Source organism: Colossoma macropomum, unplaced genomic scaffold, assembly GCF_904425465.1.
Source record: "Colossoma macropomum unplaced genomic scaffold, Colossoma_macropomum, whole genome shotgun sequence".
In the NCBI taxonomy this organism is placed as follows: Eukaryota; Metazoa; Chordata; class Actinopteri; order Characiformes; family Serrasalmidae; genus Colossoma; species Colossoma macropomum.
In genome coordinates, this window is record NW_023494825.1 from 861,446 (window position 1) to 887,263 (window position 25,818).

At 38.6% G+C, this 25,818-nt stretch overlaps 1 protein-coding gene across 2 annotated transcripts in view; it reads left to right on the plus strand.

Annotated features, from left to right (window-relative positions):
* The window catches only part of LOC118800192, a 79,908-nt gene that overhangs the window by 51,411 nt on the left and 2,679 nt on the right, over nt 1-25,818 (plus strand). The window contains exons 28-33 of one of the 2 annotated variants that reach the window (XM_036560369.1): nt 3,748-5,820; nt 6,152-8,224; nt 11,621-11,791; nt 11,990-12,163; nt 13,671-13,850; nt 25,509-25,555. In XM_036560369.1, coding sequence (XP_036416262.1) covers nt 3,748-5,820; nt 6,152-8,224; nt 11,621-11,791; nt 11,990-12,163; nt 13,671-13,850; nt 25,509-25,555 — 4,718 coding nt within the window. The remainder of the gene's footprint in view (nt 1-3,747; nt 5,821-6,151; nt 8,225-11,620; nt 11,792-11,989; nt 12,164-13,670; nt 13,851-25,508; nt 25,556-25,818) is intronic. The other variant, XM_036560370.1, reaches the window with a different exon arrangement.

Genomic DNA, 25,818 nt, shown 5'->3' on the forward strand with positions numbered 1-25,818 from the left:
TTTGTGATTTCAGTCTGTTAGTAAGTGGCTGTGTTTATGCCTTAGCTTGTAACTATTTTATATTTTATATGTTACTAAATGGCATCTTAGCACTGGTGAAATCAGGCCTTTGCACAATAGCAAGTACACAGCACTTCACTAACTCCCGTATGTGCATTCTCTGTCCTTGTGATCTTGCAAGGTAACTTGTCAAGAACGTTCTTCCCAAGGACACAAGCCCATTCACACCCAGTGTCCTTAACTTGAATGTTGAACATGAAGTTTGTTGAAGTTACCAAAACGGACATCTCTAAGATATGAGATGTTCAGTGAGGCTTAATTTAGTTTCATGACAAATCTCTTCTGTGACACTGTGAATTTGTACTCTCAGCTCTGAGTCTCTCCTCGTCCTGACAAAGCTTCACATTCAAATCTCCAGCCATCTCCTTCACTGTCTCTGTCTCCATTTGTCTTCTTCACTCTCGTCCTCTCCATTGGTCTCCTTCACTCTCTCTGTCTCCCGCCGACTCCACTCTCTCTCGCTCTCTCTCATCTCTTTCACACTTTCCCACTGTCTCCTTCCCTCTTTCTCACTCTCTGCTGTGACATTCTCTCTGTCTGGGTCTCTTGTCATCCCGTTCACTTTGTCTTGCTTTCCCATTGTCTCCTTCAATGGTTCTTTCTGTATATCGTTGGAGGGCGGAGCTCTGGCTGTCTGTATAGCATTGGAGGGGCAGAGCTCTGGCTGTCTGTATAGCATTGGAGGGCTGGAGCTGTGGCTCATTCTGTGTAGCACTGGAGGGGCAGAGCTCTGGCTGTCTGTATAGCATTGGAGGGGTGGGGCTGTGGCTCATTCTGTATAGCACTGGAGGGGCGGAGCTCTGGCTCTCTGTATAGCATTGGAGGGGTGGAGCTGTGGCTCATTCTGTGTAGCACTGGAGGAGCAGGGCTGTGGCTCATTCTGTATAGCACTGGAGGGGCAGAGCTCTGGCTGTCTGTACAGCATTGGAGGGGCAGAGCTCTGGCTGTCTGTACAGCATTGGAGGGGCAGAGCTCTGGCTGTCAGTATAGCATTGGAGGGGCAGAGCTGTGGCTCATTCTGTATAGCACTGGAGGGGTGGAGCTCTGGCTGTCTGTATAGCATTGGAGGGGTGGAGCTGTGGATCATTCTTTATAGCACTGGATGGGCAGAGCTCTGGCTGTCTGTATAGCATTGGATGGGCGGAGCTCTGGCTGTCTGTATAGCATTGGATGGGCGGAGCTCTGGCTGTCTGTATAGTATTGGAGGGGTGGAGCTGTGGCTCATTCTGTATAGCACTGGATGGGCAGAGCTCTGGCTGTCTGTATAGCATTGGAGGGCTGGAGGAGTGGCTCATTCTGTATAGCACTGGAGGGGCAGAGCTCTGGCTGTCTGTATAGCATTGGAGGGGTGGAGCTGTGGCTCATTCTTTATAGCACTGGACGGGCAGAGCTCTGGCTGTCTGTATAGCATTGGAGGGGTGGAGCTGTGGCTCATTCTATATAGCACTGGAGGGGCGGAGCTCTGGCTGTCTGTATAGCATTGGAGGGGTGGAGCTGTGGCTCATTCTTTATAGCACTGTACGGGCAGAGCTCTGGCTGTCTGTATAGCATTGGAGGGGTGGAGCTGTGGCTCATTCTTTATAGCACTGGACGGGCAGAGCTCTGGCTGTCTGTATAGCACTGGATGGGTAGAGCTCTGGCTCTCTGTATAGCATTGGGGGGTGGAGCTGTGGCTCATTCTGTATAGCACTGGAGGGGCAGAGCTCTGGCTGTCAGTATAGCATTGGAGGGGTGGAGCTGTGGCTCATTCTGTGTAGCACTGGAGGGGCAGAGCTTTGGCTGTCTGTATAGCACTGGAGGGGCAGAGCTCTGGCTGTCAGTATAGCATTGGAGGGGCGGAGCTCTGGCTCTCTGTACAGCACTGGAGGGGCAGAGCTCTGGCTGTCTGTAGCATTGGAGGGGCGGAGCTCTGGCTCTCTGTATAGCACTGGAGGGGCAGAGCTCTGGCTGTCTGTAGCATTGGAGGGGTGGAGCTGTGGCTCTCTGTATAGCACAGCTCTGGCTGTCTGTAGCATTGGAGGGGCGGAGCTCTGGCTCTCTCTGTAAAGCTCTGGAGGGGCGGAGCTCTGGCTCTCTGGTAAGCTCTGGAGGGGCGGAGCTCTGGCTCTTTTTGACTGTTCTCAGGATGTAGTTTAGGGTCTTTTCTTTAGGATGTATCTGTGCCGTGTTTTGTCATCAGCCTTAGCAGCCGGTCTGTGAGGGTGATGATCTGAGTATCTTTGTGTACCAGCTTTTCTATTAATCTCATTAAGTTCTCTTTTAGAGTCTTTTCTCTTAGAAGTGAATTTACATTTTCTTCAATTTGTCTGATTTTAGCCCGAGTTTCTCTGAGTCTCTTTTGTGAGCTGTGTTAATTCAGTTTTTAGTTGTTGAAGAATATTGTTTTCAGTGAGTTTGTTTACTTTCATTTCCATTAACTCTACCTCTAGTAGAGAGAGGCAGTCTTGAATGCGTTTGACTGTTGCAGGTGTTCTGGGTGGGACGAGGCTGGTATCAGGTGTGCGTGGTGGAACAGTGGGGGCTGTGTGTGGGGTTCAGGCAGACATCACAGCACAAGGTGCTGCTGTAGGGAGTTGAATGGGTTTATTCTTTTCCTTAAGTGTCCTCAGTCTTTTAAATTCCTGTTTGGATTTTTCAAGTTTTCTTTCTTGAATCATGATTGTTCCAGTTTTGTAAACGTTTATGTTGAGTGTTGCTGTGTTGTCAGTGTTCTGTTGTCTCAAAGTTTTATTACCACACATTTTAAAGTGCTTATTGTCAGCAAGAAGAGTAGAAATACAGACATCTGGGTGTTCTGTGTGAAACAGTAGGTCAGGTTTAGTTTCTCTCCTGTTTATTACAGTGAAATCTGCTTTCAGTGTCTCTGGGTTTTCTCTTAATATTTCTGCTGTGTGTTTCTCTTTTGCTCCCACTGTTGGCTTCTTCCGGGCAGGAGAAGCTCTGTCCACTGTGCTGCTTCAGCAGTGTATCCATCTGTAACTGACAGAGGTTCTTCCTGTCTCACAGAGGTGCTCCCTGTGCTGGGTGAGGTCTAACAATGCTGAAAATGTTTAAAAAGCTTCTTTAAAGGAATCACAAAGGAAGATTTTGTCCACATCTTTTCCTATTCCTCCTGTACTTCCACTTACTCTCCATCTCTCTCTCACCATCTCCTTCTCTCTCTCTCTCTCTCTCGCCACCTCCTTCACTCTCTCTCCCACTGTCTCCTTCACTCTCTTCCGCCGACTCCTTCACTCTCTCGCTCTCCTGCTGTCTCCTTCGCTCTCTGTCTTACTCTCCACTTGTCTGGAGAGCCTGTTATCATTGCCAATATGGGTCATTATTCAGTGTCATTACTTTTGTTTTCTGATCAGCCAGGTGATGCATCAGGTGACCCAATGACAGTGATGAGTGTACGGCTTCTTGATTTGATATATTGTCTCAACATCTTTATCAGACTTCAGAAATCCAGAGCAGACTTTCACGAGCCCAGCTGTGTCTCAAAGAAGAGCAACAGGTCCATGTTTAAGCCTCCTGATCTGAGTACTGGAGGAACTGGCACTGACCCATGTTCAGTGTATAGAACTAAAGCACTGGATTATATTTCGCTGTTTACTAAACCAGTTAAGAGAGATGTTCAGTGAAAAGTTTATCCTGATTTATGAATAATTTCACATTGACCTTCATTTTTTACTTTCTTTCTTTTAGCTGGAGGAGGGCTGGTCCAGGTGATGTCCTGCACAGGGTCATAGTGAGACACAAAAGCAGCATGAAGAACAGGCATGAGAGCTTATTTGAGGGAATCAAAACACAAGAGAATGAAACCCTCCTGAACAGGATTTACACACAGCTCTATATTGTGGAGGGAGACAGTAAAAGAGTGAATGAAGAACATGAGGTTTCACAGATCGAGAAAACTTACAGGAAACACAAAGATCAAAAATCACAAGACACTACAATCAACTACTTAGATATCTTTAAACCTGTAGAAGATCCTAAACGAGAAATGGAAGAACAGAACATCAGATATGTGATGGCTAACACTGAGAGAGAAGAAGAAAGAAAAGAAGATGAAGATCCAAAAAAGCTCAGAACTGTCCTGACTAAAGGCATCGCTGGCATTGGAAAAACTGTCACAGTGCAGAAGTTCATTCTGGACTGGGCTGAAGGAAAAAACAATCAGGATATCGATTTCATGTTTGTGCTTCAATTTCGGGAGCTGAATCTGATTAAAGATGACCAGTTCAGTCTTCATAGACTTCTGTGTGATTTCCATCCTGAGCTTAAAGATCTGGACCCAAAGATATATGATTCATACAAAGTTGTGTTAATCTTTGATGGTCTGGATGAAAGCAGAATTCCACTGAGCTTTTCACAGTGTGAGAAAATATCTGACATCACCATGACATCATCAGTGGGGATGCTGATGACAAACCTCATCAAAGGAGATCTGCTTCCCTCTGCTCGCATCTGGATAACCTCCCGACCAGCAGCAGCCAATCAGATCCCTCCTGAATACATTGACCGTGTGACAGAAATTCAGGGGTTCAATGACCCACAGAAGGAGGAGTACTTCAGGAAGAGAATCAGTGATGAAGACAAAGCCAAGAGAATCATCTCTCACATTAAGACAGTAAAGAGCCTCCACATCATGTGCCACATTCCAGTCTTCTGTTGGATCTCAGCCACTGTGCTTCAGCAAATGATAAACCAAAGTAATACAGAAATGCCCAAAACTCTGACTGAAATGTACATACACTTCCTGCTCACTCAGACCAATATGAAGAATGAGAAGTATGAGGGAAAAAATGAAAGTGATCCAGTAAAACTTCTGGAATTTAACAGAGAGATGATTCTGAAACTGGCTAAACTGGCTTTCAAACAGCTGATGAAGGGCAATGTGATGTTCTATGAAGAGGATCTCAGAGAGTGCGGCATTGATGTCACTGAGGCATCAGTGAACTCTGGGATATGCACTGAGATCTTTAAGGAGGAATCTGTGATTTATCAGAGGAAGGTCTACTGCTTTGTGCATCTGAGCTTTCAGGAGTTCCTGGCTGCTTTCCATTTGTTTTACTGCTATGTGAGCAAAAACATGGAGGAAGTGCAGTTTTTTTTGCAATATGATAGGGCTGGAAGTGACAGTGGCACTGAGGAAGACTGTCAGCCCGATTATGATGATGCTGGAAGTTACAGTGGCACTATGGAAGACTATCAGTTTGATTCTGATAATGCCAGTAGTGACAGTGACATCTATGAAGACTATGCGTGTTTTAGCAGTGACTTCCCTTATGCCCTGCGGCATCAGAACAGTTCATTGATAGAGCTATTGACAAGAGCAGTACATAAAGCCTTAAACAGTGATAATGGACACCTTGACCTTTTCCTCCGTTTCCTGCTGGGCATCTCACTGGAGTCCAATCAGAAACTCTTACAGGGTCTATTGATGCACACAGAGAGCAGCTCTGAGAGCATCAGCGAAACAGTGCAGCACATCAAACACCTAATACAAACACAGGATCTTCCTACTGAGAGATCTATCAACCTGTTCCTCTGCCTGACTGAAGTAAATGATCAGTCTCTCTCCAGAGAGATTCAGGAGTATCTAAAATCACAGAAACATGCAGAAACCGAACTCTCTGCTGCTCAGTGCTCAGCAATAGCTTACATGCTACAGACCTCAGACGAGGTTCTGGACGAGTTGGACCCAAAGAAGTTCAACACATCAGAGGAGGGTCACAGGAGACTGGTTCCAGCTGTGAGCAACTGCAGAAAGGCTCTGTAAGTGTTAATGAATGAATGTAAACGAATGTCTCTTCTATTAGTGTTTATATATTGGTGGCTGATAAAGAACAAATTACCGCATAGCGGGTTTTGGTTATATAGTAAATATATTTAGGAGTCTCAAAGAAGAGCAACAGGTCCATGTTTAAGCCTCCTGATCTGAGTACTGGAGGAACTGGCACTGACCCATGTTCAGTGTATAGAACTAAAGCACTGGATTATATTTCGCTGTTTACTAAACCAGTTAAGAGAGATGTTCAGTGAAAAGTTTATCCTGATTTATGAATAATTTCACATTGACCTTCATTTTTTACTTTCTTTCTTTTAGCTGGAGGAGGGCTGGTCCAGGTGATGTCCTGCACAGGGTCATAGTGAGACACAAAAGCAGCATGAAGAACAGGCATGAGAGCTTATTTGAGGGAATCAAAACACAAGAGAATGAAACCCTCCTGAACAGGATTTACACACAGCTCTATATTGTGGAGGGAGACAGTAAAAGAGTGAATGAAGAACATGAGGTTTCACAGATCGAGAAAACTTACAGGAAACACAAAGATCAAAAATCACAAGACACTACAATCAACTACTTAGATATCTTTAAACCTGTAGAAGATCCTAAACGAGAAATGGAAGAACAGAACATCAGATATGTGATGGCTAACACTGAGAGAGAAGAAGAAAGAAAAGAAGATGAAGATCCAAAAAAGCTCAGAACTGTCCTGACTAAAGGCATCGCTGGCATTGGAAAAACTGTCACAGTGCAGAAGTTCATTCTGGACTGGGCTGAAGGAAAAAACAATCAGGATATCGATTTCATGTTTGTGCTTCAATTTCGGGAGCTGAATCTGATTAAAGATGACCAGTTCAGTCTTCATAGACTTCTGTGTGATTTCCATCCTGAGCTTAAAGATCTGGACCCAAAGATATATGATTCATACAAAGTTGTGTTAATCTTTGATGGTCTGGATGAAAGCAGAATTCCACTGAGCTTTTCACAGTGTGAGAAAATATCTGACATCACCATGACATCATCAGTGGGGATGCTGATGACAAACCTCATCAAAGGAGATCTGCTTCCCTCTGCTCGCATCTGGATAACCTCCCGACCAGCAGCAGCCAATCAGATCCCTCCTGAATACATTGACCGTGTGACAGAAATTCAGGGGTTCAATGACCCACAGAAGGAGGAGTACTTCAGGAAGAGAATCAGTGATGAAGACAAAGCCAAGAGAATCATCTCTCACATTAAGACAGTAAAGAGCCTCCACATCATGTGCCACATTCCAGTCTTCTGTTGGATCTCAGCCACTGTGCTTCAGCAAATGATAAACCAAAGTAATACAGAAATGCCCAAAACTCTGACTGAAATGTACATACACTTCCTGCTCACTCAGACCAATATGAAGAATGAGAAGTATGAGGGAAAAAATGAAAGTGATCCAGTAAAACTTCTGGAATTTAACAGAGAGATGATTCTGAAACTGGCTAAACTGGCTTTCAAACAGCTGATGAAGGGCAATGTGATGTTCTATGAAGAGGATCTCAGAGAGTGCGGCATTGATGTCACTGAGGCATCAGTGAACTCTGGGATATGCACTGAGATCTTTAAGGAGGAATCTGTGATTTATCAGAGGAAGGTCTACTGCTTTGTGCATCTGAGCTTTCAGGAGTTCCTGGCTGCTTTCCATTTGTTTTACTGCTATGTGAGCAAAAACATGGAGGAAGTGCAGTTTTTTTTGCAATATGATAGGGCTGGAAGTGACAGTGGCACTGAGGAAGACTGTCAGCCCGATTATGATGATGCTGGAAGTTACAGTGGCACTATGGAAGACTATCAGTTTGATTCTGATAATGCCAGTAGTGACAGTGACATCTATGAAGACTATGCGTGTTTTAGCAGTGACTTCCCTTATGCCCTGCGGCATCAGAACAGTTCATTGATAGAGCTATTGACAAGAGCAGTACATAAAGCCTTAAACAGTGATAATGGACACCTTGACCTTTTCCTCCGTTTCCTGCTGGGCATCTCACTGGAGTCCAATCAGAAACTCTTACAGGGTCTATTGATGCACACAGAGAGCAGCTCTGAGAGCATCAGCGAAACAGTGCAGCACATCAAACACCTAATACAAACACAGGATCTTCCTACTGAGAGATCTATCAACCTGTTCCTCTGCCTGACTGAAGTAAATGATCAGTCTCTCTCCAGAGAGATTCAGGAGTATCTAAAATCACAGAAACATGCAGAAACCGAACTCTCTGCTGCTCAGTGCTCAGCAATAGCTTACATGCTACAGACCTCAGACGAGGTTCTGGACGAGTTGGACCCAAAGAAGTTCAACACATCAGAGGAGGGTCACAGGAGACTGGTTCCAGCTGTGAGCAACTGCAGAAAGGCTCTGTAAGTGTTAATGAATGAATGTAAACGAATGTCTCTTCTATTAGTGTTTATATATTGGTGGCTGATAAAGAACAAATTACCGCATAGCGGGTTTTGGTTATATAGTAAATATATTTAGGAGTCTTAAAGTAAAAACAACCATAAGGTGATTTTTTCAGTTGACCCTTAAGTGAAGAATAAGCCAATTGTAACATAATGAAACATCACTTTTCAAAAATGGGGAAATTTTTCAACTTCATTTGAATCACAAATGAAGTTGCAAACTTAAATCTAATAGACAAACTAAATAGAAAAAAATTGGTTGTGGTATTACCTACCAATATGGAAAAAATACATGTAAATATATTTTTATATGTAAAAATACATTCCAATCACTAACGTGTATTTCAGAATATATTGCCATATTAGCCAAATATATTGAAAAATACATTTATTTAAAATGTATGGGGAAATACTGCACATAGAAATAAAACATACAGAAGTAAATGTAGGTAAATGTGTTTATTCAGTGCGTTTGAAAATAGCCGCAGTACCTCTTTGGCAAATAAACCTTTAACATGGCAAAAGTGTTGTAGGTACTGATAGTCTGTGAAAATGCAGTTCAGTGATTTGATATTTTGTTTATTTGAAATATATTTTGTGTGTGCAGTAACTTACTATATACATACAACGATTAATACAAAATACAATGCAGAACACAGAAGTCAGTACCGTTCATTCAGGTGATGTGTATTTAATTATATTTGTTATCTTTGTTTAAAACTACATACAATTGCAAAAAAAATACAAACAAATGCACTTTAAAAATATATTTAACAAATTCATTTTTGGCCGTTTTTATTCATTGCAAAAATATATTTGATAAATATATTTGGAATATAATTTTTTTCCATAAGGCCACTCTTATGAAGCACCAAGAAATGCTAATAGAGCCCCCTTATGGAAAATGTTCAATATGCTAACTATTAGTCATAGTGGATAACAGACTATAACAGACTATAACTAATATTTTCCAAATATTTAAATTAATTGTATTTTCGGAATGTGTGAAAACAGGCAAAAATGTATTTATTACATATAATTTAAAATGCATTTTATATATTTTTCCAAATGTATTTATCAAATATATTTTTTGCAATGTATGGAAATGGCTAAAAATGTATTTGGTAAGTATATTTGTATTTATTTTTATTTATTATATTTTTTTCAATTGCGTATAGTTTTAACAAAAATTACAAATAATTGAACTGTATTTTCACAGCGTATCAATACCTACAGCACTTACTTTGCCATGTTAAAGGTTTGTTTGCTAATACTTTTATACATTGTGAAATGTATCTGATAAATACATTTATATACATTTGTTTTTGCATAGCACATTTCTGTGTATAATATTTCCACATACATTTTAAAATAATTGTATTTTAAAATACATTTTAGGGTTTGGAGTGTATTTTGGCATGGATTGCAATGCATTTGAAATGTATTCAATTCATAAATTTATTTAAACATATATAAATACATGTCCATTATTTTTCCCCATATGGGTACACTGAGCACGGGGACTTTACAAAATATTTGAATTGAGATTCAGACAAGAGACAAATTAAAGGAAACACTAACCGGTTAATGAGATAAAGAATAGTGTTCAGAAGTAATTTGTTGACACTTCTATCTTTTTTTAGATTATTAAATGTATACATTTATTGTGGAAATTGTGCTTTATCTTGCTGAAAAGCACATAATTCCAGCAATATTCTGACTTACCAATCAAAATCAATCAAGTCCAACTGAGCAATAGCAAGGTAGAAAACATTCACCTAATCCTCCATTTTACTTTAAAACGAATGTTGAGACACTAATCTAAATGCATACATGTTCAAACCATGAATGTGTTACGTATAGTATTATAAAGAATATGCAACAAAATACTGACTTAAGTAAAATACAGAATATTTGCTGTTGCACAAAAACCTTGTATCTCCTTGTATTTTCATTTTTTTAAATATTTTGACAAGTCCTATTGTCTTTGCCATGTATTAAAGTTTCATGGTGAATGGACAAATATATATGGTCCAAAATGGCAAGTTTTTGTTCGTTTGGCTTAAAAATGACAAGAAAAGAGACACTACTGTTTGCCCCACTAACATCTCTGTATCTTTTCTTAGCTTACTTAAGTGTTCAGTTAGTTACGGGGTTAATTTTGAGTTCCAGTTTGTAAGAGAAGTTGTAATTGCTGGTTGTTGTTGATTTTCTGATAGGTACAAAGGATTACATTAAAAATGAATTACATAAATTGTATTCAGAGAGTGTCTCCAGACTACTTTGGAGCACTTTATTGGAAGACCTAATGTACAGCCCAAAGTGAAAGCCTGGCTCAAAAAAGAAAAACAACAATGAAATAAAACTGCCAAATAAATGAAAATGGAACAGTTGTAAAAAAACAAAACAAAAAAAAAACAAAAACAAAGTTTTAAGCTTTTTCAAGTAAAAAACAAAAAGGCACGCCTGAGTGAAAGCAATTCTTAAATGGAATATTCACTTTTTTCTTTTGTCACTCTCCCTGCCTTCTCAGATGCCTTCAGTGCTATAGCCATTGTCAAAGTATTGCACCTCCTTATTCTTGGCATTAAAAATATTGTTTTTACTGGACAATCATGTTAGTAAATGGCTCCAGATTGTAAACCCTCATAGGTACCTTCCCTAATTTTGCAGCTCAACAGTGCCAGTCTTTACAATGCATATTAAGGTAGTCAGGTGCACTAAAACCTGCAGCTCACTGGGAACCTCATGTGTATACGTAAAAAAGCTCCTGCATGCACACTGATAAATCAGAAGGTGGGTGCTTTTTCCTACACAAAATACATTAGTGCTGTACTGAAGTAGTTTTTTTTTTTTAGCTGTGATGGAACAATCAAGAAAATGCTGCTTAAAATAATAATAGAAATCATTGAAAGTTTCTAGTGGTTCCTGGTGGTGTCCGTAATGGTATTTTGTGTTTTCCTGGTGAGTTAATATCAAAGTGTGAAGGATTATAATGGTTTAACATGTGTTCTGGGAACTGAATCAGTATGAATTTCATGGCTTTTTAATGGGAAAATTTTAATGTCACTTATAGTAACCACTAAGCCAGTTACCATCAGAAAGCAAAACCATCAGGTTTTGATCGTAATGGTTCTAATGGCAGCAAGACTGAAAGAAAGATTATTCTCTAAGTAAAACATTGGCATTATGTCACTGGTCTGACATTAATGCATAATTAGTGAACCCTTTGCAGAACACAGGAACAATTAGGAAAGCATCACTTTCCTTGTAACTTCCATTACATAATTCTTGTAAGACTTGATTTCACACCCTGTGTTCTAACTGTATTATATGTTTACTCTTCCTGTGCAGTCTAACAGGCTGTAATCTGGAAAAGAGCCACTGTGAAACTGTCTGCTCAGCTCTGACGTCTGCAAACTCCTCCCTGCAAGAGCTGGACCTTAGTAACAATAATCTGCAGGACTCAGTGGAGCTGCTCTCTGTTGGACTAAGGAGTTCAAACTGTAAACTCCAGATATTGAGGTTAATGTCTAATTTTTTGTGATTTTAAAATTCTACTATATCTCTTACTCTGACCATCAAATGAGATGTATAAAAGTTAATTTTATGTTGTTTAAACTCTCTTGAACTCTCTGTGTGATGTTTAAACTCCTCAAAAAATCTTCTTTCTCTACATCATAAGAATGTATTTCATGTATTTCATTCTTTCTCTTTTTTCAGACTATCTGGCTGCAGTCTTGGAGAAAAAGCTTGCGAAAATCTAAAATCAGTTTTACGAACAGAAAACTCCTCCCTAAAAGAACTGGATCTCAGTAATAATGATCTACAGGACTCAGGTGTAGAAAAGCTCTGTGCTGGACTGAAGAGCTCACACTGTAAACTTCAGATACTCAGGTCAGCTTTTATGAATCAACTTCTGAATGATAAATGTTATACATTGGAAAAGATTGGTCAGAAAGGTCATGAAAAAATGTATCTATGGTTAATAAGCTCAGTTTCACACTGAAAATAATGAGAGAAACAAACACTTATAAACCTTAACGAAAGTAGTTTAATGAGAGTGGAGAATACAGAGCAGGGAATCTGAGACCACTCCTCAACACAGAATGCATCTCACCTCCAAGATTGTGGGGCTTTTGTAGGGGGACTGGGATGGCTATCACTGACTTGTTAAAAGATCCAACCACAGCACAGTTTTAGTTTTTTGACAGAGGTAGACAGATTTTCATTAAAAATTTATAAACTATTCATATGTACATCTTTGTCCATAAGCCATGCATATGTAAATGTTTACACATAGAATGTGATTTATACATTTTTCATGTATGACAAAGAGCATATACTTTAAATTACTCCTGTTGATGCATACGCAGAAGGCCGTAGTGATTGATAGAAAAATGGCAGATCAAATGAAGAAGAAAAGATTTTTTATACTAGTATACATGAAATTCTAAATGTAAAAAATCTAATTCTAACATTTAAAATTCCATTTTTATTTGTAAGAATTGGGTTTTGGCATGGCCAAATTCAGTTCACACTATTAAGAGTTTATGACTACTCCCAATTCATTTTACTGGAAGGAACAATTTTAACTAATATGAATCCAGGTTTTTTTTTACAAGTATTAATTGAACTGCATAAATTTTGCAGGAATTTAAATGATTCAACAATTATTATCAAATCAATTTTTGCATCTTCAAAATGAATTTTTATAATTGTATTTTTAAATATTCAAATGTAACTTTACATGTTAGAAAATATACTTTTGTGTTGTTTGAACTCCTTTGAACTCTCCTTTTGTTTTTTAAACGCCTTTGCAAATTTCTCATTTCTCTGTTTAATAAGAACTGTTTCATTCAAAGCCGAAACACCCAGAGAATCCACAGACATTTTCATGCTGACCAGCTTGTAGATGTCGTCCAAGACATGTTCAATGTTTTCTTGAGCCAGGCAGTTGTCCTGGAGTGCTTCAAGGCAACAATCATCCTGCCTTTGATAAAAGAAATGGATCCACTCTTCACTTTGTTGGTTTATGGAACATGGTACTGGCACATCAGTTCTACTACCACCAGACTGTGTTACAGCTTCTTCCCCATAACAGTCAGACTACTGGATGCATTTATGCCCTCAACATTCAGGATGACTAATCTAAACTATTTACATCATCCACCATAGACTAATCACACATCCGTTGTGCACAGTGCACACCTGCACATAAAATTTTTCAAATTATTTTAATGCTGGCATTCTGAACTAACTGAAGCTTGTTAAGGTATTTTGCTGGAACATGCAGACAAACTTAGATGTAAGGGATCATGTTAAGCAGTCCTAATTTTAGACAAAGGTAACTGCAAGAATACTGTTTTTTGTGTTTGTAAAAATAATCTTTCTCTCTCTGTAGATTATCTGGCTGTATGATCACAGAGGTAGGCTGCTGTTCTCTGGCATCAGCTCTGAGTTCAAACCCCTCACACCTGAATGAATTGGATCTGACCTACAACCACCCAGGAAAGGATTCACCAGGAGTGAAGCAGCTTTCTTTTAGACTGGAGGATCCACAATGTGCCCTTAAAACTCTCAGGTATGAAAACTATGTTTAGAGATGTGTGTGGTGGGGGGCAGAATTATTGAACTACTGGTGGCCTCCACTACCAACAGACTATGCCACTCCCTAATTATGAAGGGCGGGAGAACCCTGTTTAGCAGTACTTTTTCCCAGCACAAGTTCACTTAAACGTACATAGATCACACAGCTGGTGGCTTAATACATTAAGTTTATTAAGAAAGGTGACATAAAAGAAATCACATGTACGCGTGTATGTATAAATATCTCCTTTAACAAATAAAAAATATATACTTTAAGATTTCTGCCTCCTATGCTGTTAAAATATATCAAAAGCTAAAAAAATACCAGTGGTGTCCTACGGATAGGTGCAACAGCACACTGCCCAGTATACAGAAAACCACAGCACTCAATACACCCCTAAATTAGAAAATACACCCTAAACATATATACACCTCACTTCAATTTTCAAGCTTCAGAATAAGTATGGTGCACACCCAAATCACACAAATAAAACTGAGCTACCTATCCACAATCACCACCGGTCAAATTAAAAGACCAAGGACGAAAGGTTCTAAGCCGTAATAAGGGGATACTTAGTACCCGTCAAAAAAATACAATTAAGATTACATTCAATTCCACATAAAAAAATAGATTCCAGCTATCAATCAGAACTTTCATTCAAGAAGGTACTGCACTGTGCCCCCTTGGCTAAAATGTAAACTCTAATGACCCCAGGATATTGCACATTCCTCCATTAACAATACAGTTGACTAAAAGCAATAGGACATATTGGAAACCAACCCTCCACTTGAAATAAAACAAAACCCAGAAAGGAAAATAAAACCCATAAAATAGATTTGTGTCCAAACTGGTACCAATGTAAGCAAGTTAAACCTTAAGTCATTATTGTATTAAGAAAACGCCAAAGCCATATAAAAGTAAATGTGAGAAAAACAGTGGCTACACCAATGACTGCACTCTTGTCTTCAGCCACTCTACAAAAAGAGACAAAAGGTAGTTTTCAATTTTTATGCACACATATATAAATGCTGCAGCAGCCTAGACCTCCAGTAAAGTTAAGCTGGAAACCCTATTAGCACCCATAGCCTTGTAGCCTTAGCCCCAGTGAGTCTTACAAGCACTGTGTGAAATAGGCTCACACACACACACACACACACACACACACACACACACACACACATTACCTGTTTGTAGGTTATTTCAGTAACTGTGACTGCTGACCCCCTTTGGAAGCTCTCCTTCAGTCACCAGCCTCCACAATTAGCTAAACATAATGAATATCCCACTGTAAGAAGCGCCAGCACTGCAGCATTTGGGACTAGAACAAATGCTAAGCCATTCCATTGTATAAAACACATTAAACCCCCCAGCGGCATTGCTTAGCTTTAACAATTGAACATAGTTACCTGTATCTCATCTTTCCGACTGTTTAAGCAGGAAAAACCACCAAGACTTCTTTCAGCTACAGAATCAGTGAACCAACCCTTTAAGCCTCTACACAGAGAAACTATCACAGTGAACACATCAATAAACCTGCTAAAATAATCACACATACCGTTTCCGGTGTGTACACACGGATAAAAGTCGGAAACTCCAGACTACAGTGGCGTTCTGAGCACGTTGTTTAACAATGCCGGACTACTATGGGTCTGGAGAGAGCTCAAGATATTCACGTTTGCTCCCGATCCTCAAAACTAGCCTTCCTGCTGGGTCGTAGTGTCCCTCCAGTTTCCTTTCCAGCTGGGACCTAGTGTCCTCCTGGCTACATACTGAAGAATGTATTCATGTGCTCCTGTATTTTTAACAAGGCTCCTTAGCTTACTGACAGTTTATGTAGCGTCTGTTGTGCAGTTATGGTATAAAACGTAAGATTATTTTTGTTGTATTGTGTGTGACTTTAGAATTGGACTTTAGTGTGGAATTATTATCATAATATTTGGCCAGGTGTTTATATGCCAATGCTAGAAAGAGTAAACAGAGGACATGAGCTGAGATCTACATGGGTGCTGTTGCAGAGCAGAACTACTTATAGTACATTTATATTGTGACTGTTGCAACTAGATGTTGACACTTGAAAGTAATGGCCCATACAGCTGACCAGGGGATTATACCACGACAGAAATTTGAGCTTGTAAGTGACATCCTGACATTCGGTACAACTTGCTCTATTGCCAGTGTTGTTTTATGAGATTGCATGCACCTGTTAGCTGGGGGGTCAACCGATAGTGATATTGATTATTAGGAAACCGATAACCAAAATAAGGAATTATTTTTGTAACTATTTATCTAATTATGTAAATTTTCAAGAATTCAGTCCCAACACAACAGGTAAATAATGGAACATAATGTTTTAAATTTTAATGTTTAAAATAGTAATGCTAACGCTTGATTATTTGAATTTGATTATTATAATTATTATTATTATTAAGTTCATAGAGCTTCCAGACAGCATAAACATTTGGAAACTAAATGTTAAACTAAATTTTAAATAGTGATTGAGCAAGAAGCAGCAGTTTTATACAGATCTAACAAAGGCATTGTCGTTTGTGAAGGCGTGACTTTAAATCCCAGACCATCTACAGCCCAGTTTCCAGAAAGTTGGGATGCTATGTGAAATTTAAACAAAACAGAATGCAAAGATGTGCAAATAATTTAGCCTCTATATTTAACATTTAATATTTAACGTATAAAATGTTGACACTGAGAAATTTTGTTTTTGAAAAATATATGCTCATTTTGAGTGTGACACCAGCAACACATTCAAAAAAAGGGGACAAGGACAACAAGAAACTGGTAAAGTTGTGTGTTGCTAAAAAAATCTTGTGGAACATCTCCCAACTAATTAGGTTAATTGGCAACTTGTCAGTAACGTTATTGAGTACAAAGAAGCTTTCTGAGACGTTCAGAAGTAAAACCAGGGAGGGCTTCACCACTTTGTAAAAGACTGCATGAGCAAATAGTGTAATAATTCAAGGATAACATTTCTAAATGTAGTATAGCAAAGAACTTAGGGATTTCATCATAATATATATACTTATATATTATTATATTATAATATATATGCTTATACTGGTTTTGGAGCAACATATGCTGCCATCCAAATGACGTCTTTTCCAGAGAAAGCTTTAATCTGGCTGTAGTGCAGGCCTTTATTATGAAATAAAAAATATGACAGTGGAGACCCCAAGATGTTGTGCACCTGTATCATGTATCAAGCAAGAATTAAAACATATTTCACTTTCAAAACTACAGCAATTGGTCTCCTTAGTTCCCAAACACGTACATAGTGTTGCTAATAGAAGAGGTGATGCAGCACAGTGGTAAACATGCCCCTGTCCCAACTTTTTTGTGTTGCGGACATCAAATTCAAAATGGGCATAATTTTTTTCAAAAAACTGTTTTCTTATTGTCAACATTTGACGTGTTGTCTTTGTACTATTTTAAATTAAATATGTGGTATAAATGATTTACACCTCACTGCATTTTGTTTTTATTTACATTTTTTCACAATGTCTCAACTTTTTTGGAAACTTGGTTGTAGTTGATTCAGCAGTGAATGTGGATTGGCTGTTGACACGGAGCTGTGACATGTGGACAATGGATAGACTTCCAAATGTTTGATGAGGCTGTTAGAATTACATTGCAGACTTTGTTGACCCACACTACTCAACATTTGGTTGGGGTCAGACCAAGAGTACTGCAAAACACACTGAAACAAAAGCATAAAGCAGTTAAGCAAATAATCGCCCATCATATGTCGATGTCTGTCCATAAGATGGGCTGATCTACTCACATTTGAAAGCGAGTGAGATGCCCTGGGTTAGGTGGTCCTGTTCTTAGGGATCTTTTAGTCCTGGCCTGTAACTAAAAAAGCTGTTTTCTCAACTTGTTTTTAACTTGCTCCTTTGACTAGGCCTGATTTTGAGCACCTATTGCTGTAGAATGTATGCCCTGAAGATGTATGATATGAAAGAATGGAGAATAGTAGGCCTATAGATCTTCTCATTACATTGACCATAGCATTTGTTTAGGCAAGCCACAAAGTCAAGCTCAGGCCCCAGTCTCCAATCACAAGCTGTTATCAGCTGATCTCAATCAGCTCATGGCTCAACCGATCACCTCATATGCAAGCTTTAGATTTAATTAATCAAGTCACTTATTTAAGCTGTTTTTTTCTGCCCATACTCACTTTCTGCTGCTCTTCCTGCCTTAGGCTTTGCATGTATGCACATAGAAGGGCAAGGAGGTCCCAGGACAGAGCCATATATAACTTACCACAAGTGGAAACAAAATATTTTCTTTAAAAAGTGGTCCTGACTGAAATTGAGCATAGACTTAGTTCAGGCAGGAAACAAAGTCAAGCTCAGGCCCCAAGTTCAACTCAACAGCTGTTATCAGCTGATCTCTATCAGCTGATGGCTCAGCTGATCGCCTGCTATAGATACAATTAGCTAAATTTATCAGGACTCTAACATAAGCTGTTTTACTCTGCCCATACTCGCTACTTCCTCTTCAAGCCACTTTGCAAGCCGCCTCCACCCCAACATTGCCTTCATGCCTGACTTATTCAGTGTCATGTTGTTGTTATTGCTGCCTGCCCTGTTCTGTACCCTAGGGGGGTCTTTTTACTGCTCTTAGAACAGAGCCACACCACCCAATATAACTTACTGCAAATGGAAACAAAGTATTTTCTTTGATGAAGTGGTCCTGACTGAACTACCATTTCTTTATTGTGAATTGTGAACTGGAAGTGCTTTGATATCTGTTTAAATCCTTCCCTCTCAGAAATTAGCTTTATTTTCCGATCATCAGACAGCTGCTTAAAGGATCCCATGGTTGTTGAGTTTTAGCTAAATAGTTTTATTTAAATAGTTCAAGAATGTGTTACACTCTGGAATTGTCATCAGAATCATCTTATGAATCATCTTTTTTCTGTCTTGTGTAACCCTCCTTTCATGCTTCTTGTAGTTTTGAACTAATACTTTTGCTTCTATTATTTAAAGTTTAGATGTAGTACCACATAAAGCCAATTTTTAATTATCTTCTGTTAAAAACTGACTGTCATTAAATTTGTATGTAGCCCCATTTTTCTTAGCCCTCCAATCACTGCTTAGCAACTGTCTTAAAAGCCACAGATAAACTTGTCAGCTTTGGATAGGTCTGTGCGGTAAACGGGGACCCTATGTGTTCCTTTATTTGCTAAAAGATCAGCCATTTTATTTGCATTACATATGCAGTTGTTAATATGAGTTAGACTGAATAATAAGCTGTGTGAGTCCACAGTGGAGCCTGAAAAGCTGAAGATGTGTGGTTATTAATGGTATTTGTCCAGAGCAGTATGGCATTCTGGTATCTTTGGAATACTCAGGAAATTAATATTTTGTCACTCACTACTTCATGCCTTTCATTATGCATGTAGTAGTGCAAACCGTGAATATAAGTACATAGATTGTTGTTTGTTGTACTCTAGCTTAGGCAGTACATCTGCGCATCTGCCTTGTTGAAGCGGTCAAGATCCGCTTGTAAACAAATACACATGTACTGAGAAATGATGAGTTCTCATGATTAAATCAACCATAACCTCTCTAATACATTAAATACTTAAACCTGTCGCCTTTTTTATAATCAACAGACATTTCTGCATACTGCTGATTATTTAAATGTCCTGTCTACATGACACCATATCTGTAAAACACATCAGCTATAAATGAACTGTCAAAATTTAAATAAAGAAGCTGATAACAGCCATAAGAAGTGCCTTAGTGCGGTAATATTTGTGTAAATTCTTGGGATTCCTCTGAGCAAAGAGATAGCAGATCAAATATATCAATATCTTTATGATCTAGATTTACAAGATCTTAACATGTTCTTAAATGTTGCCGTTAAACTAATCATAAAAATCTGTTATTAATGCAAATAAACACTAAATATAAAGTGTTAGGATTAAGTCCAACAGTAAAACTGAATCTGAGACTGTAGAAATGACCTCAAAGTGCCAAACATATTTCTTTATTTTGATAGTTTGCTTACATGAACATTCTGGAGTGCTACAAGTAAATTTAAAAAATCAGTATCTAGATTGCAGATTTCTGGAATTTTCTGTTTCATAAATGAGAATGTGATGGTTAGCTTGCTATATTCAGCAGCAGGTGAACTTATTTACCTGCACCTGGCACTGATACTGATAGCACTGTGTTTAGTGTGGGATTCCGGTATAAACAGTCACACACAAAATAGTGTAACTACAGTTCACATCAAGTCAAGATACCCTGTATGGTTTATAAAATGAAATGAGCTCAAAACAAAAGCAGAGGAAAAACAATTACACAGAGTTCTGTGCTTCACCAACCACATAGCCAGGTCTACCTATAAAGACTGCACAAACATCACTACATTCGATTTTTTATAATGTTATCCAGCCATTCGGATGCTCTTTAAATAGTTTAATTCTGGACGATACATTTCTTAAACTGCCACTCTGTAATTGTACTGAATACAGTCTGGCAGCAGTGTTGACCACCCCAAGATAGCGGTGCCAAACAGCAGAGTATAGGAGTCCATGAGCTGCAGATGTGTGTGTTAATGAGAGGCTGGAGCTGGAGTGAGCAAGAACACAATGGGAGAGTACTTGTTGTGACTCTCCGAAACGAGGAGCCAGCATGGAGTGGGCAGAGATCAGCCACTTCATGGAATCTGCTTATTTGGTGTGCTCCAGGTTTTGAATAGCAGTTTTCTCTCTTGGATTAATGAACGGCACTAAAACAGGTTATCAAGCCAGGGATCAGTTCCATTGAACCAGATCTGCCAAGTGTGAAAGTGCCCTAAATCAGGGGTGGGTTACTCTGGTCTTGGAGGGCCGGATTTCTGCAGTTGTGTAATTTTCCTGTTCAGACATCCCAGATTTAATTCATCAATTAGTTACCAGGTTTAGTTGGTGTGTTAGAGCAGGAAAACCCCAAACTGTGCTGGACTCCATCCCTCAGTTCCCCACCCCTGCCCTAAAGGAGTGTTTTGACAGAATCTACTTCTGTGTGTTATTACAATGACAAATCGGGACAGATTAAGAACGACTCATGCCATCTGTCTATGCATCTTAGGTGACGGCCTTTCTTTCTTTCAAATACCCTCAGGAGTGTTGACTTCATTCATGGTTCTTCAAAGAACAGAGTCCTTTGCCACAGGACCAGGATTACCGTCAGAAAAACAGACCTAAAATAAAACCAGACATCTTAACTAAGCAGTAGCTGGGCAAAATAACAAAAATCAGTTAAATAAATAATAATTCAGCTGGGATAGGCTCCAGCACCCCACCGTGACCCAGAAGGATAACCGGTTTAGATGATGTGTGTGTGTGTGTGTGTGTGTGTGTGTGTGTGTATTTCCCTGTTACAACATATCAGATGTCAGAAAAAAATTGTGACGGATTGTGTATCAGGACCAAGCAGACTCCAGTGCTGTTGGAGTTTTGAAACACTGCATCCAATCACTGTTCACTTCTACACTTCTACCTTGTTGGTCTACCTAAATTCAAAATGGGCATATATTTAACAATAAAACTTCTCAGTTTCAACATTTGATATGTTTTCTTTGTAGTATTGTCCTTTCTTTTTGTATCTCTCTGTATCTCTCTGTATCACTCTCTGTAGCTTTCTGCATCTCTGTGCGTCTCTTACTCTGCATCTCTCTCACTGTATCTCTCTCTCTCTCTCTCGGTCCACCTCAGACTCCACTCTTTGGTGATGTAAACAGTGTGCAGAACTCTAAGGCAGGAGACGTTGAGGGTGTTTGGTTTAAACGTGCATTTGGAACAGACTTGTTTAACATGCAGGTTCTTCATGCTGGTCATTCTCGTGTTTTTAAAAGAGCTCATTTGTTCATCTACTGTAACTCAGTTCAGATTACAAACATAATGGAGCTCAGTGAAAAGTTATATTAATAACCAAATGTATCTGAATATCTTCCTCTCTGCCATGATGGCCAGACAGCTGTAAACAAAACTGTCTACTCTGATTGGTCCTCACCTGTATCTCAATGAATTTTGGGTAACAGGCCACTCTGTTTTGCCCACATGGATGGGGTCCCCACCCTGTCGCCTTGTGGTCCTCACATGCAAATGCCGTTGTGGACTGCAGGACTGTGAATGTGCTGTTGGGACTGGACTTTTCTTCTTTGATGGTGAATCTGCATTGTGCATTTCTGGTGGCGCTGCTACCTGTTGGCCTACATTAGTACAATCATATGAAAACAGAAATGGATGTAATGAAAAATAAAGAAAAAAGGAGACACAGTTTCTCTAAAGAGGTAAAGAGAGAGAGAGAGACAGCACATATCATTGTTAGTTCCTGAACAACAACACTGTGAGATTTATTTGCCTCTTCTTTTTCATACAATAGAGACACCGAACCACTGTGTGTGTGTGTGTGTGGGTGTGGGTGTGTGTGTACCTGTGTAAGTGTGTGAGTGCGAATAAGATCTAGAGGGGAGTGAATTGATCTCTTTGTTTTATGTATGTGAAGTCAATCAGTTGATCAGTCAGACTGATTAGTTTTTCTCTGCTCTAAATAATCTGAACATAATCTCTAAGTATGAAGGGAGGAGCAGCAGATGATCCAACAGTGAATTTATCCCTTTTCATCTTCAACACAGAAAATGAGTCAAATGAGATCAAGAGTTAAATTAAACGATATCATTAAGAAAACCGAATAAAGCTGTGTGTGTGTGTGTGTGTGTGTGTGTGTGTGTGTGTGTGTGTGTGTGTGTGTGTGTGTGCATGGTTGAATGTGTCCTGGGTGTGTTTACACTGCTTTACATGCAATTGACTTAAGTCTGATCCGATGAAAACACACAATGATGCAAAGTGTCAGCAGTCTAATAGAGAGAGAGAGAGAGTAACAGCACTTAAGACAGTAGTAAGCCTTACTAAATGGTTAATTAATGCCTTAATAATGAACTAATGATTTCAGAATTTAAGTAGTAAACAATTATTAATAAATGGTTAAGTATTGTCCCAATTAATTATCAGTGACAGTAATGATAACTAGCGTCTTATCTTGGATATTATTTAGTAGTTTATTAATGTGTTATTTAATGAGACTTAATAATCAGCTGTTAGAGAGAGTGATCAGTGTGATGCTCACTCTACCATTTAAGAGTCGTCTATGTGCTAAGATGCTTTCAGAGAACCAAAGTCAGCTCGTTAACAGCCCATCCTGAGTTGGTGCGTTAGAACAGGAAAACTCTACAACAGTGTTTCTCGGCCCTGGTCATGGAGCCCTGCAATTACTAGTGTTTTCCCTGCTGCCAAGGTAATCATAACACTGCTTAAACCACCAGACTGGAAGCCCTGGCTATCACTGTGTGTGAGAAAAACTGTGCTGGAGTTGGAACTGTTGCCTCTTTCATTTATTTTACAGCTCCGAGCTGTAAAACACAAAACAGTTCAGTGTCAGTGAGAAAGCACAAAGTAGGAACCCCTCTTTTCAGCTCTTAATGTGGACTAAAGAAATATATGCTTATAAAATGTAGTCTTTTCCAGGAGAAATTTACATGGAAAAAATAATGAATGAAATGCGTACAACATTTAAAGGGCTAGTATGAAGTACAAATATTATCACACAATGGGCAACATTAATACTTAGATTGCTTGTGCATTGCAGTATATGAATTTAGAATCAAAATCCTACAAAACATATAAATAATAAACTTTCTTTAACAAGCTATGCTGGAATATGCTTCATATTGCTCAGTACTACAGAGTAATTGCATTGCAAAGGCTCCTGCCATTTTCTACCAATACAAAATACATGAAGAGCAACATTTTGTTTTCAACGCTACCCCCTACTGGACAAAGAACAAAACTACGTGGCAGAGAAACATACCTGGGTGTAAAAGATAAAAACAGTTCTTTTTTTCTGCGAAGCCACAATGTAGAAACTCCTGCATTGAGAAGGCGCAAACCCGCAAATCATATATCTCTTACAGAGACAGCACTTTTTCAACCAAGTGACTCCTCATTGGATTTTACCACTTTTTAACTAACTTTAACTCCTTTTAACACTATTTTAGAATATGTACTGTGTATCATAGATTATGAAGTGTTTAACTTGATGCAGATTTACATGAAATAAAACAAAATAACCTTTAACACCTAATACACCAACACGGCTGATCCGACTAATCAGCTTATTAAGAGTCCCTTAGTGCGTTGAGGTGTGTGTGTTAAAGGAGAATAGTAAAATACGCAGCACAGTGGGTCTCCAGGACCAGGATTGAGAAAAGCTGCTCTACAGTGTGCAGGACAGAAGATACTCCAGGACCAGGGCTGGGAACCACTGGTATAAGGCAATGACTGCCCATTTACTGTCCATCCAGTTCTTGTTGTATGCTGAGATGTGTGGTCAGACTCCATGGTCCACATGTAGATGCTTTTTCTGTTCTCTTCAAGTAGATGTGAGCACATTTCTGTACTTCTAACATATTAGTTTCAATATTGTATAAAATAAACCCTCATTAATTCTCTTTGAATGTATTACTTAACCAATATTAATAATTATTTAATATTTTCTGTGGCCCTTATTATAAAGTTGACTGTACGTATCTCTCAAGAAGCTCTGTATAAGTGCAAGAGTGCTTAAAAAAATTACATAACCAGTATATACTTTAGATATAAATTAGATATATTACTTGATCTTATTTAACCATTACTCATTAACATTAAATTTAAGAATGTATTTATTTTAATGTGAGGCATGAATTGATGAATTAATTAACCCTTAAAAACCCTATAAATGTCATTATGGTAAAGTTTAGTAACACTCCTTAAATACACAAGAGCTCATAGTAAGCATGATTCAGTGACAGTCAACCATTAATTAATGTGCTACACAATCCTTATTGTAAATTTAGAAAATAGTTCCTGAATAATATTTAAAAATGCACAAAACTGCATAAAGATGTTTCTTAAGGTTAATTAGCATTGCTTTATTCTCATGGTGTCCCAATTGGAGAAAGTTTAAAACATGTATTCTTTATATGACATTTAAATGTCTGATAGTGTTTAAAAAGCATTATTTAAATATATATCAGCCTTAATTATTTGTCTTTGTGACTCCTATTGTAAAGGTAATAACATGTTTACAATTAGCAATACTTAACAAATGCACATAATAAGTATTATATAAACACATCCGTTAATTATCGCTGTGTGTAATTCTCATACATTTAAAATTACTACTATTTAAGCTATTTATTTTAGTTATTTTAAATAATATTTAAGCCATTACTAAATGTTAACGAGGCTGTAGTTAAAAGCTACTTTATGATTTAATTAATCATTTTAATTCTATGTTGTGTTAATGTTTTTTCATTTCTGTTTTTGATGAATGATTAAGTAACATTAATTAAGATTTTATTTGACATGAATATGATTTGTATTACAGACTCCAATAAGATGTTAATTAGTGATGAGTTTTTCTGTCCCAATAATGTATAAATTATCCGTTATCATTACTATCATTTGTTAACGACTAATTGAGACATACAGTGAGAGAGAGAGAGAGAGAGAGAGAGAGAGAGAGAGAGAGAGAGAGGGGAGGGTGAGAGCACTGAAATGAATAAATAAACACGTGTGTGTGTGTGTGTGTGTGTGTTTAGAGTGGAACATGGAGGTGAGAACAGAATCGAACCAGGACTGAAGAAATGTAAGTACACACACACACACACACACACACACACACACACACACTCACACACACACACACTCACACACAAACACACACACACACTCACTCACACAGTCACACACACACTCACACACACACACACACTTACTCTCTGTATTTCTTTTTTTTTTCAAAAAAGTTTGTTCTGCAATGAATAATCAGTAAAATTAGATAATGTCAGTCATTTACAGATTTAAATAATTTGAATAACTGGAATTTTGAGCTGTTTCTATTAAAGCACA